The sequence below is a fragment of the Myotis yumanensis genome, unplaced genomic scaffold (genome assembly GCF_028538775.1).
Source record: "Myotis yumanensis isolate MYYU_CA2020_CCGP unplaced genomic scaffold, mMyoYum1.0.hap1 SCAF_5, whole genome shotgun sequence".
Taxonomy (NCBI): domain Eukaryota; kingdom Metazoa; phylum Chordata; class Mammalia; order Chiroptera; family Vespertilionidae; genus Myotis; species Myotis yumanensis.
The window spans coordinates 106,952,568-106,964,629 of record NW_027223756.1 but is presented as its reverse complement, the minus strand read 5'-3'; the positions used below and the strand labels follow the sequence as shown (position 1 = coordinate 106,964,629).

The 12,062-nt window shown below is 51.6% G+C and overlaps 1 protein-coding gene across 3 annotated transcripts in view; it reads left to right on the top strand.

Moving 5' to 3' along the window:
* Positions 1 to 8,720: 8,720 nt before the first annotated feature.
* PRDM5 (PR/SET domain 5) overlaps positions 8,721 to 12,062 on the top strand; it is a 119,033-nt gene continuing 115,691 nt past the window's right edge. For all 3 annotated transcript variants that reach the window (XM_070414164.1, XM_070414161.1, XM_070414162.1), the window contains exon 1: positions 8,721 to 8,881. In XM_070414164.1, coding sequence (XP_070270265.1) covers positions 8,789 to 8,881 — 93 coding nt within the window. In that variant the 5' untranslated portion in view covers positions 8,721 to 8,788. The remainder of the gene's footprint in view (positions 8,882 to 12,062) is intronic.

Sequence of the window (12,062 nt, the reverse complement as noted above, 5' to 3'; positions counted from 1 at the left end):
AGGAGACTGGCAGGAAAAGGGGACCGAAATAGAGGTGAATGTGTGTGAAATATGGGGCCCGGGAATCCAAAATAAATGAACCAAATAGTTTTAAGATGAACTCAGGTTTTTTCATTTCTATATTCTCATTGTGTGAAAACTATTACGAAGATTTCAAGCACTTCTCTTTCTTCGGCGTTGACTCTAGCTATCTTTTCTAAATATTAGCGCAATGGAGTGTGTGTACCCAGGCCCGATGCAGCCCTCGGCAGACAGAGCTCTGCAAGGGGGATGCCTGGTGGGTGCTGTCCCCTCTGGGCACCAGGCCTTTGATGGCGAAGCGCAGGTGGAGGTCATCCGGTTCTACGGCTGACATGGAATTAATTTTGGAGGAATTTTTTTTATACCTAATGAAGGATTTGTTCAAGACAATGGTGCCCATCCTCTCACGAGAAAATCTTCGGTTTATTCCTCATACCAATTGGCCATGTGTCCGATTTACTACTTATCCTCTCCGCGTTGTGTTCCCATGCTTGTCCCTGTCTCCCGTGCTGACCTTATGTGTGAGGAGCACGCGCATCCTCCCATGTTGGTCAGGTCTTCTGTGTCCTCACAGCTGCCCTTCCCGCACCTTGCTGCCCTGCCTCGCCTTCCCCATGCCCTTGGCTGACACAGTGTTCATGCGGGTGTTCGAGCTGACACATAGCAGAGGCTCTGGGTGTCTGTGAGGCTGCCATTCGGTCACTGATATGCCTGCTTGTGTCTGTGTCCCCTTCCTATTGGTGAACTGTGCCGCGCCAGCATGGCCAAGGGTGAACTTGAGGAGAGGTGGTGAAGGATTGAAGAAAAGACAGACAAGAGAATACAGCTGGGGCTCGGTGGATCTCCCCTGCCTGGATGAGGACACAAAAGACCCAGCCTGCGAGCCAATGCTTTATTTTATAGTCTGGTTAAAACAAGGGTAGATGAACATGTATACAAATGTTCTTGTTTTGGCAACACTTGCTGCACCTCCCACAGTCCATGAGCTACTTAGGAAGGAATTAGGGAGGGCTACAAGGTCAGGCTTCATTATGCTAGGAGAGCTCTGCCCTCCAGGCCGGGACTTGTTTGTGGCCCTGCCACAGGTCAGCCTGAGGCTTGACCCTAGAGTCACTCCCTACAGTGAACAATGGCTCCAGGGACAGAAGCCGGAAAGCTTCCTCCATCAGGAAGGCCTTTCCCCACAAACCCACTCTGCTTCCAAGCTAATTCCCTGCGCTTGACACATCATTGAGCCACGCTGGCTGGGCAGGTATATAAGGCCTTAAAGATTGATGGCCTTAAAGGCTTATTTTTTAAGTGGACACCACAGACTTCTTTGAGTTAAAAATGGAAGAACTCCCTACAAAATCTTAAATAAATTGCAAGTATCGCCATGGACTGCACTGGGACAAGACATTTCAGTGCCACTTGAGTGCTGTCGGTGTGTTCCCTCCCGTGGGAGGCACAGGTGACAGGGAGCCCACACCAGCTGCTCAGCTGTCGCCGGTGCTTTCAGGACCCACGGTCTCTGTGGCAGCGTCCCCGTCTCCCATCAACACCGGGCAGATGTTCAAACGCATGCCTGGCGGGAAGGAAGACCGGGAGCCTCGGGCCGCGGCACAAGCTCACAGACTCGCTTCTGCATGGTGACGGCAGAAGCCACATGGCCCGAGAGGAGCAGGGAAGTGTGGCTGTGAAACAGTCCAGCCCCGGCCAGAGCAACAACCCCTTTGTTTCCTGGAAACTGTTCTGTGCCTGAGCCCTGCCAGGTGGGCATTACGATCCCCAATATACAGACACAGCATCGCCCTTTCTAAGCTCTCACGCGAATACCTCTCAGATCTGTGGTTCCAACGCCAGGCTCCTGGCCTCCCAGATCCCGGCTGTCTCATGGCTCCTCCTCCCTCCGGCAGCGGCCAGGGAGCACCTACCATGGAGCTCCCTCGGCAGGAACGGGAGTGGCGTTCTGGCAGTGGTGCCTGGAGGAAGAGGTTTCCACAAGTTTTTTGTGGGTAGCCTGTGTAATTCAGCACAGACTCTGGCACGGCTCTGTGTGTGCTTTTTTATAAAAGTCTTTTGCTTCCTTCTGGTCTAAGGTTCTTTTTTTTATCCTCACCCGAGGATATTTTTTCTATTGATTCTTAGAGAGAGTGGAAGGGAGGAAAAGACAGAGAGAAACATTGATGTGAGAAACACATCAATTGGTTGCCTCCTGCATGCCCTCCACCAGGGCCGGGAGCCTGTGACTGAGGTATGAGCTCTTGACCAGAATCGAACCTGGGACCCTTCAATCCGCAGGCCAATGCTCTATCCATTGAGCCAAAACAGCCAGGGCTGGTCTAAGGTTCTTTTTTTTTTAATTAAATATATTTTATTGATTTTTTACAGAGAGGAAGGGAGAGGGATAGAGAGTTAGAAACATCAATCAGCTGCCTCCTGCACACCTCCTACTGGGGATGTGCCCACAAGCAAGGTACTTGCCCTTGACCGGAATCGAACCTGGGACCCTTCAGTCCGTAGGCCGACGCTCTATCCACTGCGCCAAGCCGGCCAGGGCTGGTCTAAGGCTCTTTATGGTAAACTTCTGCAGAAAGTTCAGCATTGATGACGCGAGGAACCAGCATCATATGACGTTTTCTTCACAGCGGCCCAGTGGCCTCCGCTGAAGAGAGACTCACAGGAACCGACCTCCTGGAAGAGGACCGCGAGCCAAGGCCAGCGGGCGGGACTGCGAGCCGAGGAGGGACCCCCAACCCACACCAGCACAGAGTCTGCTATTTCTGCCATATTTGATCAGTTATTTTTTTTTAGTACCTTTTCTCCAGAGAATCATCAGTCACACAGCCAAAGTCTCCCACTTTGGTTTCCATGCACTGACTAGTCTCTTGTCACAAAGGACTGAAGTTACCTGCAGGGCGCACAGTCAGTCCCTTTCAGCGTAACTCACCACTTCTTATTTGGGTCACGTATGTGATTTAAATGCTACGGTTCACAGGTTAGGTTGGGATATACACACTTAAGGTCTACAGGCCTATTGCAGTGACAGGAAGTGTTATTGGTGTGTTAGAACCAAGTGGCCCTCATATACTGTTACCTAATTGCAAAGACTTTAAAACAGAGGAAACCGATGTTCGTGCACAGAATGTTCTTGGACTCACCAAGTGGCCAAGTGAAAAAGAATATTCCTCATTCATATGTAAAAATATGTTAATATAGTACTTGCTGACAATGGAAAAACTGACAAATTCTAAAATTAATGATCGTCCGATGATGTTACTTTGCTGATTGCACACTCAGCAGAATAGGACGGAGTCAGAAGCTTCTCTACGTGAAACTACGTGAAATACGACGTGAAACTTCGAACGGCCAGGCGTAAGAAGAGAGAAACGGCTGACAGAGAGGAAGCCTTAGGGACACCCCAGTCCAATGGGGAATGACGTCATTGGTTGTAAATGTGCCCTTTTTATTGGAGGTCATAACGACATCAACACTCCATGTCATATTTATTCTAAATAACATCTTCTATGGAAATAATTGGTCCTTGTTTCTGTGCTAAATAATTTGTAAGACATTGCTATAATAATAATAATAATAATAATAATAACAATTTTTACTCTCTCCCTGACTGGTTTGGCTCAGTGGATAGAGCATCGGCCTGCGGACTGAAAGGTCCCAGGTTCGATTCCGGTCAAGGGCATGTACCTTGATTGCGGGCACATCCCCAGTAAGGGGTGTGCAGGAGGCAGCTGATCGATGTTTCTCTCTCATTGATGTTTCTAACTCTCTATCCCTCTTCCTTCCTCTCTGTAAAAAGTCAATAAAATATATTTTTAAAAAAATGTTTACTCTCTACATAGCTTCAGAGTTTATAGAAAATGCTCACTAAACTAAGATTCTTTCTTACTCATTTAAAAGGGTGTGTTACGAAGGTGACTTTTTAAAACAAATACTAGTGGAGCTCTGTAGTCACCACTTTATTTTAATAAGAGAAAAGAGAAACTAGTAAAATAAATTGTGAAGTTCTGGCAAACATCGGTATTGCTTTTTTGATTAATTACTGATTCTTTCAATATTATTTCTGTAGATTAAAATGTGTGGATGAGCTACGCTGTGGCTGTACATAGGCCAAGCCACACAATGTTGGCCAGATTCAGAGAAACCTCAGTAAAGACAGGCCCATCTACAGCCCCTCTCCGCAGAGGAGCTAGAGGTGGTGGAGGAGACTGCCTCGAAGGATCACATGACTCAGTCCACTCTTAGACACAGCTGATTGGACCAAACTGGAGCATCTGGCCATGACCTTGGCCAATCATATCGTCTTCTACGTTTTAGGGAGGAGTTGTAGGAAAGTTGGTTGATGAGAGAAATGGGGATGGAGAGAGAGAGAGAGAGAGAGAGAGAGAGAGAGAGAGAGAGAGAGAGAGAACTGGAGAGTTCCATCTGCCTGGAGCTCTGCTAAGCCTGGAGGGGAGCCCTCTGTCAGTTGGATCTAGAATCAGGGACACTGCAAGCAGCCAGTCCTCAGTCTGAGGTACCCCCACCATGTCATGGATGTATGAAACCGCCTAAGACCCATCACTTCTCTGAGGCTGTTTCCTCGTGTATAAAATGGGGCTAGGGAAATTTCCTTTGTGGGCTGTGATGGGAGGGTCATTAGGACTTTAAGATAACGGATCCAAAGAACCCTGACCAGTTTCTGAAATATACGAGGCTCAGTACATGGAAACCATTATCCTTGTTGGTTTCCTCCCCTCACTTCCCCCCAGTTTCCTGCACCTCACCCTCACCCTCCACACTCTCTCCATGGTCAGCGTTGGCATGTGGGGTGGGATGACCCCCGATTTATGCTTCGGCTTCTGTTTTTATAACATTACTCACTCTGGTCCCAACAACTTCCACGTTTCCCCGAGTGAAACGAAGCTATGAATCTCCTGGTTCTGTGTCTGAGCCACTGGTGTCACCTCTTAAACCAGTGGTTCTCAACCTTCCTCATGCCACGACCCTTCAATACAGTTCCTCATGTGGTGACCCCCAACCATAAAATTATTTTCATTGCTGCTTCATAACTGTAATGTTGCTACTGTTATGAATCGTCATGCAAATATCTGATATGCAGGATGTATTTTCCTTGTTACAAATTGAACATAATTAAAGCATAGGGATTAATCACAAAAACACTATGTAATTATGTATGTGTTTTCCGATGGTCTTGGGTGACCACTGTGAAAGGGTCGTCCGACTCCCAGGTTGAGAACCGCTCTCTTAAACCAAGAGGTCATGAGACACTGCGGCTGGAGCAGGTGTCGGGCATCTGGCTCGCTGCTCTGGCTGCTGTGGAATCCGCAAGACCAACTTGGGGTTCTACTTTCAAGGGTTTTTTTTTTTCTTCCTGGGACTCACACCAAATAAATCTTTCTTCTTTTCTGCTCAGGGAAGTTGGTTTTATATTCTTTCACTACAGAACCCTTCTGACTCCCAGGAAACTAAAGACAGTGTTTCTTTCTCCCAGGCTTTTATTCTACCAGGGCATTGGAAAGAGTCATTGATAACCGAGGCACAATCAAAACAATGGCACAGTCTGTGGGGTGAAATAATTCATTAATACAGAATTTTAATTCAAGTCTTTCCTGCGAAGACACGGCTGCACCAGCGCAAGCTTGAATGCAATCACTAGAGCTTGGCTTGCTTTAGGCGGATCCATAAAAACATTTCTGCCAAAAGCAAACTTGGAAGCAAGGGGAAATGTGTTTGGGGTCATTTCTCGTGTGTCTGGGTAGTGCAGTAGTTTCTAGAATAAATACATCAGGAGCATGGTAGAGATTTAATATCAATATTTTGATTTCCTTACTTTCTTAAGACTGGATTTAAACGCTTGATATAAAGCAGACTTTTAATTTCCCATTTTTCACAGACAATATGGAAAGGTCACTTTTGAGCTTTTTTAAAGTTCTAAGAGATGACGCATGGCAGCACCACCGTCTCCCAGGCTTCAAAATCAAATTTCCGGCCACTGCTGTGCCTTTTGGTTTGGCAAACACGTGCCCCTTCTGTGTGTTGGAATAGAGATTATTTTTATTGCTGGTTTCTGCCTTTTAGGTAGGAGATCTTCAGAACACTCCGCCAAATACAGAAAAAGAACATCGCACGCTTTAATGAGATAGACCGTTTGCTTTGTAACAAAATGCCTGATGCAGATTCATAAGAGATCTGGAAGGGTTCTCAGCTGAGTACTCTCAGACTTACCTTAACCACGGTATTTTTTTATTTTTTACCGCTTCCTTATTAGTAAAGATGACCACATTCAGAAAGATGCGCGTTCTCGAGCTGGTAGCTTTGTTCCCAGAAACACAGCCCACAACCAACAGGGAACCAGGCCAAGCCAGGCCACCAGTGACCGAGGGCTGTCAGACCAGACCTTGCTCTCTGATCAAAAGCTGTGGCCACGTCTGTGCCCAAGGACATGGCTGGGCATCGGCCTGAGGAGCCGGTGGGGTGTCAGGGCCGGAGCTGAAAGACAGCCCCTGACAGAGGACACTTCCTGGGGAAATACCATGGGCCACCCTCCGGTCTGGTTCCAGCTGGCCCAGCGGACGTGGCCTGGCCGGGGTTTAGCGCTGGGGGAAAGGGTCCGGGGATGAGCTCCTTAGTCCAGAATCTTTGAGGCATGACAGTAGATTCTATGTTTACCATCAACTAGTCTGAACATCTCAGCTTGGTCTCAGAATTCGCTGTTAATTAATAAACATTTAGTGAAAGTTGTGATGTGTTTCAAGGCCACCTAATTTCAAATTGACCGCAAACAGACATAGTGCTTATGTACGCACTCATTTCCGCCGGCAGAAAGGTAACGTCTTCAATGGTGGGTCCAAAAAAGGTCGGAACTCAGAAGGAGGAAGGTGTTGTTCCTCCCGCCCCTGGCAAAACCTCCCTGAGCACCCCCCACCCCCAAGGGTCATTTGTTCTATTCTATAAAATCCCCAAATATTGCTATTTTGGTTTTCTTCATAAGGCTTCAAAAAAACCTACTTTTTCTTTTTTTAAAAATATATTTTTATTGATTTTTTTTATAGAGAGGAAGGGAAAGGGATAGAGAGTTAGAAACATCGATGAGAGAGAAACATCGATCAGCTGCCTCCCGCACACCCCCTACTGGGGATGTGCCCACAACCAAGGTATATGCCCTTGACGGGAATCGAACCCAGGACCCTTCAGTCCGTAGGTGGACGCTCTATCCACTGAGCCAAACCGGTTAGGGCAAAACTTACTTTTTCTAAACTTTAATAAAGTTCTTCTACTTGGGAAATTAGGAACTATTTGTGATCCAAGGCTTTCCTTAGTCCCGAAGAAAGGAGTAATTTCCAGAGTGAATGCTGTGAACGCATAAGGACAGGCCCACAATGGAGTCACTTACGCCAAGCCCTGCGACCCAGCTGAGACCATAGTGCCGGATCTGACAGAACTGGATTTACACCAGAGAATCACGACTCCTCTGACCAGTGCTATGACATCATCTGCCTGACAGCGCTATGACGTCATCTGCCTGACAGCGCTATGACGTCATTGGCCCTTCCCTGGAAGAAAGCCACCTTGCAGTGGCCAACCTGCCCGGTTGCCTGAACGTCGGTGTCCCAGCTCCCTTCTGCCCAGGAAAGCCTTTCATTTTGTCAAGTTCCCCTGAGGTCCCATCTGTCCAGTGGGATGCTGCCCGATTCCTGGATTGTTAGATAAACTCAGCAAGGTCTCCAAGATGGATTCGGTTGAATTTTGTTTTATAAGAGTGCGGTCATTAATTTCACCTACGTTATTATTTTATTGGTTTATAAGGAACATCTCTGTTTATGGGAACATCAATGGTTTCCAAGAAAAGACCCCGGATGAAAAATTATCAAAAGAATAGAAAGCTCCTGGCTTGTCTTAGGACACCTACTAACTTGATTAAAAACACCAAAACCAGGCTGTGGCTGACTGAACTGCTGTGATGGCGGGTTGCATTGTCGGGGGGCCTCCCTGCCATGGCCCCCACCGCCATGCAGGTCGGGAAGGAAACCCGTTAGGTCAGGTGACCCGGGAGCAAGAAAGGCTCAGGAACAGTGTACCCTGGGAAGTGGAAGAACTAACCAGGGATTGGCACCATTTAAAAAAGTAGTTTCTCCTCCATTTAGATGTTGCTTAAGTTCGCGGTGAAGTTGGGATTAGCTTGAAATGGGTGGGCTGCAGGGGGTGCACCCTCCTTTCCTCTGTACATTGGACAACGCACTCCTCGGCCCCCCACGACTCCAACCCCCAGACAAGCAGGAGCAAACACAGCCGCATCCCCGGGCTGGGGGAGGGCCATGCTTCCCGGGCTCCAGGAGCTGGAACTGGGGGGAGCTGGTTTGGGGGCGCCGGGCCGTGGCTGTGGCTGTGCAGGCCCACTGCGTTCTGCATCCCGGGAGTCAACCCCCGCCTGGATCTGGGGTTTCCGGAGGGGCAGACCCCGGGCTGGGCGGGCGGGGGCGGGGGCCCGGGCAGCCGGGCAGAGGGCAGCGCGCGGGGCGCGGGTCCGACCGCCGCCTTGGGGCCAATCAGCGCGCGGCGCCCCGGCCCCGGCCCGCGCCCCGCCCCGCCCCGCCGGGCAGCACCGCCGCGGAGGCCGGGCCGGGGCGCCGGCGAGGAGGGGCCGGGCCGCGGGGGATCCTGGAATCGGCGGGAGGCGGGGATTCCGGGAGGCAGGCTCCATTTCCTCCTTCCCGCCGCGCCCCTCGCCGGCACCCCGAGTTCCCGGCGCCGCCCCCGCGGCGGGAGGATGCTGGGCATGTACGTGCCGGACAGGTTCTCCCTGAAGTCGTCCCGCGTGCAGGACGGGATGGGGCTCTACACGGCCCGCAGGGTCGCCAAGGTGGGTGCCCGCCGCGCCCCGCCTCCCCGCGCCCTCCGCGGGCCGAGCGCGCCGGCTTCTCCCCGGGGTCGCCGGGCCGGTCCCGGGACGCAGGCCGGGCTCCGCGGGGCGGCCTGGCCCTCCGGCTCCGGCGGCAGCGCCACGTCAGTGCCGGCCGCGCCCGCTGCCCGGCCCGCGGCAGGATGGCCGGCTCCCCCGCAGGAAGCGCCCGGGGCAGCCTCCCTCCGCACCGCGTCTCCGCGTCTCCGCGCTCGCCCGCCCGCGGGCGGGGGTCCCCACGCGCGCACGGCCCGCCCCCTCCTCGCCTCCGCCCGGAGGACCCGCCCCGCGCGCAGCCCACGCGGCCAGTCCCGCTCAGCCCCCAGGGCGCTCGGCCTCCGGCGGGGCGGGAGGTGCCAACTGCGGGAGCCGCTCCCTCCGCCCCGGGTGCCCCCTGACCGGGCCTCTCCTGGCCGAGGCGCGGAGGCCAGTGCGCAGGGACCGCATCGCCCTGTGTCCAGGGGACCGGCCTGGGGGCGCCGAGGCTGAAAGCGGAGGCCTGGGAGGAGAGGACTGGAAAATTCCAAACCTTTGGGTTGGGCACAGTTGTGTCCTAGCGGTTTCTGTAAAGTGGCAGCCACGGAGGCAGGGCTGAAGGGCCCGGGGTACTGCGAGGCGCCCGTTACCGAGCAGGTACTTGGTCCCGGGTGCCTGGTACCCACCCACGTGAGAAACTTGCCCCGCACGCCCCTCGGTGAGAACAGCGGACATCCCGGAGGGAGAGGTGCAGGAGCAGAAGTTACTGCAGGGTCTGCCTCCTGCCCGGGTGCTGAGTTAGGCTTCAAACCCATGGCTGCTGAGTCCAGAGCTCTGGGTCCTTCCAGATGGTTCCCTGCCGGCTTCCTAGCACCCCCACCCCACCCTCGACCCCCAGTCCCTCCCCCTTAACAGATATGTTTATAGATGGTCCTGTGGGCAGGAGCCGGCTTGTGCGGGTAAGGGATGCTGTCAGACCCCAGGACGCATTCTCAGAGCAGAGATCTCCCTCCCTCACCTGAGAGCAGGTGAAGGAGGGGGACCAGCCCTCAGAAGGCGGCCCTGACATGCCCGGTGCTGCCTCCGGGCGTGGGTGATCAGAGGAGCCCATGTTCATCTCTCAGATGGGAGTTTGAGGACAGCTCAGAGGCGCCAGGAGCGAGAGGCTCACCTGGGTGGGAGGGCTGCTGCATAGATGCTTTTGCCAAGTGGATGGATGTGAAATCAGCATCCTCTCAAAGCAGAGGTTGAAATTCTGCTTTAATTCTTCCTCACAAGACAGAAAAATCCCCAAATGGCCTTTTCTTGAAGATCTCAGGCCCACATGTGAATATTCACACATTAATGTTATGAAGAGTGACATACTAAAAAGTTGCACAGATATTAGAATTATTACATAATTCCTTTTTTTGCCTTATATTGTTTAGGTTGTTAGAAATAGCTGGCCCTGGCCGCTTTGGCTCAGTGGATAGAGCATCGGCATGTGGACTGAAGGGTCCCTGGTCAAGGGCGTGTACCTCCCTTGCAGGCTCCATCCCACAGCAGGTGTGGGAGGCAACCAAACACATCAATGTTTCTTTCTTTCTCTGCCTCCCTCTCCCTCCCACTCTCTGAAAATCAATGGAAAATATCCTGGGAGAGGATTAACAACAACAAAAGAAATAGCTGGTAAAAAAAAAAAAAGAAGAAATAGCTGGTCAGTGTATTTTATTTTGATATATTTAATAATTCCAGCTTATTTTTCCACGTAGTTGATTATTTGGACGTTTTATTGTTTGGGGTCATAGCATGATAAGCTTCCAAATCATCAGGTCACTGCATTTGACCCTTGCATTTGACTGACCACACACTGACGTTTTCCTGGGTCCCGTAACTTCGCATGGAAAACAGATCTCCATCCAGTCACACCTAGAACGCTCCCCTGCAGTTCAGGCGAATGTGCAGGTGTTTGCAGTAAGTCCAAGTGACCTTCTGTGAGTGGCATAGATTCGTGAGGATCATCAGCTACTGAATCATGAGGCCACTGAGCACAGGCAGGGGTGTGATGCCCGGGAGGACCGAGGAGTGGGCTCCCGCTCCCTTGCCTTCCGCAGGCTGAGGAGGGAACTGAAGCTGGAATCGGATTTGGGGTGAGCGGTAAGGCCCCCGCTGCGTGTCCACCCATCTTCTCCCTGTTTGCATGTAGAGTCTGCATTCCCAGGTGTTCCCCAAGTGCAGGCCTACCTCTGGCTCTAACACCAGGGGTCAGAGAGGAGAGTATCCCAGCAGTTGAATTAAGGGCCTTAATTTCAAGTCTTCATATTCTCTAGCCAGGCTTTGGAATAGCTCACTTAGATAAGTATGTTTCGTAGAATACTGGTACCTCTGTTTTAGGAAATGATCGCAGTCCAGCCATCTGTTGATTTCACACTCAGAGAATCTAACCCAGCCCTGTTCTGAGAGTCTGAGGTTCGGGGATCTTGCTGGAGACTTGGGATTCCCTTACCAAGGGGACCCCGGAAGCCTGCTCTGCACCCACCTTTCTGTGCAGCGTGTCCTAGAGTGGGGTCCCCGCAGAGAATCTGAAGGCAAGGTTCCCGCTCCGTCCCAGGTGTTGCCTTGGTGATGGTCTGTTTTGCAGGCCTGCGGCCTCTCCTTGGGGTGTAGGAGGGATGAAATCCACATAGTGAGGAGGATGGATCCCTTCCCTTCCCTTTTGTTGCCATAATGGGAATTGCACGAAGAGGGTCTCCGTAAGCCACAAATTGTTCTTGGAGAAACAAACCGTGGGCGAGAGTCTGTTGGGAAGCCCTTGATTGGAGCAAGGCGGGGAGTATGCGCACTGCAAGGTGGTGGTGCTAACAGAGGTAGTAGGGCACTTTCCACGCCGTGTGCCCCGGTGCCGAGTGGCATCGCAGCAGCACAGTTGAGTGCTTCGATGACGATAAGGTATCCAGGTCACCAAGTATTACGCAGATGGAAACGAATACTAGTTATGCAAAGCTAACGCATTAATATCCACGCAATCAAGTTAAGCAACACACCCCCACGTTACATTTTCTTTATATCATGACCATTTTCCCCTGCTGGCTTATGCAGTAGTCCCCCCTTACCTTTGGGGGACATGGTCCAAGGCCCCAAGTGGAACAGGGCACAGTACGGAGCCCTATATACACACCTGTGATGA